This window comes from Dysidea avara, chromosome 11 (genome assembly GCF_963678975.1).
Source record: "Dysidea avara chromosome 11, odDysAvar1.4, whole genome shotgun sequence".
Taxonomy (NCBI): domain Eukaryota; kingdom Metazoa; phylum Porifera; class Demospongiae; order Dictyoceratida; family Dysideidae; genus Dysidea; species Dysidea avara.
Window position 1 is genome coordinate 2,533,878 of NC_089282.1, and position 3,078 is coordinate 2,536,955.

At 42.0% G+C, this 3,078-nt stretch overlaps 1 protein-coding gene across 1 annotated transcript; it reads left to right on the forward strand.

Annotated features, from left to right (window-relative positions):
- Positions 1 to 1,491: 1,491 nt before the first annotated feature.
- On the forward strand, positions 1,492 to 3,078 carry LOC136239249 (endosomal/lysosomal proton channel TMEM175-like). The gene has a single exon (XM_066029982.1). The coding sequence runs from the start codon at positions 1,492 to 1,494 to the stop codon at positions 3,076 to 3,078; it is 1,587 nt and encodes a 528-aa protein (XP_065886054.1).

Genomic DNA, 3,078 nt, shown 5'->3' on the forward strand with positions numbered 1-3,078 from the left:
GTTACTGTGAGAATGAGGAAAGGGCGTTGTTATAGAATGAGGAAAAGACCGTTGCGGCCGTTAGAATGAGGAAAAGGCGTTGTATAGGTCTAGCTATAATGTAGAACGAGGAAAAGGCGTTGTTGACTTAACTTGAACTATTTCATTTATTTTGTTTTATAATAGCTACTGCGGTTTCAGTTACACCGGTTTTCTTTGTCCTTGCAACAGTGTTCACAAAGCGATTTCACGCATGCGTACGTGACAATGAGTGTATATGGCAAATGTGGCGTCTGATACAACTACCAGCAGAGGAAATAGTTGTTGAATCGTCGTTGTTACAGCCGAGTGAGCAGCCTTTTCATTATTCGCTCGGTTTATAGTTGCACTAGACGCCATATTTGCCCTGCACTCTCACTAATGCACCTATCAATGTCAAGCCCCACCTATATACCCAGGTGGGGCAGAGGTGGGGATTGTTGGGGATTTGTAAATGCGAGAATGCAAATTCCCCACCCCTGGGGACAACTTTGAGTTACGAATCCCCTACTAATTATCCCGGGAATCACAACAGTGTGGAAAAGTACGGATATTCGTGTTGCAAATGCCCCCACCCTGGGGACGAGCTTGGGTGACAAATCCCCACCTGCTGCCCGACCTGGGGTAGGTGGGGCGTGACATTAATAGGTGCATAACACGTACGCACGCATGGAATCGCCTCACGAACACTGTTGCAAGAACAAAGAAAACCGCGGTGTACAAGTTCTTGCAATCATAGATCCTCTATGTTGCAATGCAAAGCGCCATGCGCTGTACAAGCATGTGTGTACGTAGTTGTACAACAGCGGATTTTTAGCGACGGCTACTGACTCACAGAACTTTAAACATGCTTACGCATACAACTCGACAACCACAGAATATCACAGGTGTAGTTATGTACAGTTACTGTATTTTTCCAAGATCTTGCGGTATACGAGGCGCCATGCGCTAACAATGCGTACGCATGTGAGGTACGGAATTTATAGGTTAAAGTGATAGAGAGTTAAATAATGTACTGTTAATACTTGTGTTAGTCTTCTATACTGTTTATTAATCAGTACTAAACTGAATAAAACGACGTGCAAAACCGAATCAGCACTGCCCTATTCGTCAGATGCGCGCGCATGGCGCTTTGTACACAGCAAGATCTTGGAAAAATACAGTAAAAGAACTGCGCATATACTGTCACATTGAATATTAGCGCATGACGCTTTGCATTGCAAGAAATTGGAAAACCGCAGTAGCTAGCTATATTTAAAACCCAAAACGTATAAATGTACAAAAATTATAATTATTACTTTGATATAGCTAGCTAGCTAGTAACTAATTCAACAAGAACTGTAAAAGTAGCTAACCTTTAAAAGAGGTCTGATCACAATTAACTATAAGTCCTCAATATCTAAATTTTTCCATGAATCTGGAATTGTCCTTGACTAACTTCAGTGAACAACGACAGGACTACAGAGCAGCGAAATGCAGCCGTCCTCCGCTTCGGACGCAAGGCAGGAAGAACCTCGTGCGACATGGGAAACGGCTCAAGAAATGGAGATTTTTAGCCGGCGGTCCTCATCGCAGTCTGACGCAACTAGGCAGGAAGAACCTCGCGCGATATCGGAAACAGCTAGGGAAATGGATATTTTCAGCCAGCAGTCCTCGTCCCAGCCTGATGTGACGCGTACACGCCGTCTGTCAAGTGAACACTATCGCCTGCACGAGTTTCTGGGTGTCCGTTTGGAATCATACACTGACGCAGTATTTTCAATAGTGGGGACAATCTTAATTGCCTACTTAAACCAAACTGTCTTACCAAGGCTTCAAAATCCTAGCAACAGCCTTCAACATCATTGTTTTGAAAATGTCAATTTCTTCTCCGTATATCACTTCACGTTCCTGCACATTAATGTAATTTGGTTGAACCATTCACGAGTGTTCTCAATGATTGAGCGAGTGAATGATGTGTTGATCTGGATGAACATGGTACTTCTGTACTTTATGTCCTTTATGCCTTTGACGTTTGGCTTGTTGGGGGAATTCAATGACACATATGAAGGAATAGTGCTCCCATCAATCACAGTTATTCTCATAAATACATTAATGGCAGTAATAGTGTGGTATGTTTGCAGAAAGAAGAGATTTCTACCAATTAATATGTCTGATGTTCATGCCAAGTATTTTGAGAAGGCTATGTATTTCAAATTAATGATTTTTCCAGTATTTGCTGCTCTAGCTATTGGGCTAGGCAAATTCAGTCTTCTTCCAGGTCAGTTATTATTTTACAGCAGTGTGTTTGCAGTATTTATACCAAAGGTGGTTGCCTACTGCATCTGGTGGTGGCGTAAAACTGAGATAACCGCGCAAGTTGTGCAGGTACTGAGAGTAACAGTGTCGAAGGATAGGATAGAAATTTTTGCTGATGGTGTGTATGCAATTACAGCTGTATTGATTATCCTGGACATCACTACAGTTGGGATACCATCCCGAAATGTAGTAAACGAAAATTTTAATGGTAGTTTATTGAGAGCCCTTGATGACCACAGGTTAGACTATGTCACCTACTTTACAGCATTCTTGATAATCAGCTTATTCTGGTTTGTCCATCACTCATTATTCAATTTTATCAAACAACTCAATTCTTTGATGTTCCTAGTACACCAGTGTTCCCTATCATTTGTTGCAGTGATGCCTTCTCTTATCAAATTGTTTGCAGCTTTCTTTAGATCTGGTACCAGCAATGCTGACGAAGTTACTGCCATTCAGGTGGCAGCAACTGGCGTAGGCGTGGTTGGCCTGTTACAATTTCTACTGCTTGCTCTGATGAATTTTGCTGATGACGAATATGTAGATCAAACTCTGTGCCATTCCAAATCATCTCTGCACCTTCTATTGAAAGTCACAATCATTCCAACAATCTGTGTGATTGGTTATTGGTGTTCGATGGGATCGGAGAGTGTTCGACAGTATGCATTTATAACTCTCTACATCAGTGGACCACTGGCATTTGTTCTCATCAACATTGTGATAAAAAGTACCACACTACATGCCTTATGTAGGCATTGCTGA

Excerpts from the sequence above, each read along its gene's own strand:
- LOC136239249 (XM_066029982.1), top strand. The coding sequence starts at position 1,492 with ATGCAGCCGTCCTCCGCTTCGGACGCAAGGCAGGAAGAACCTCGTGCG.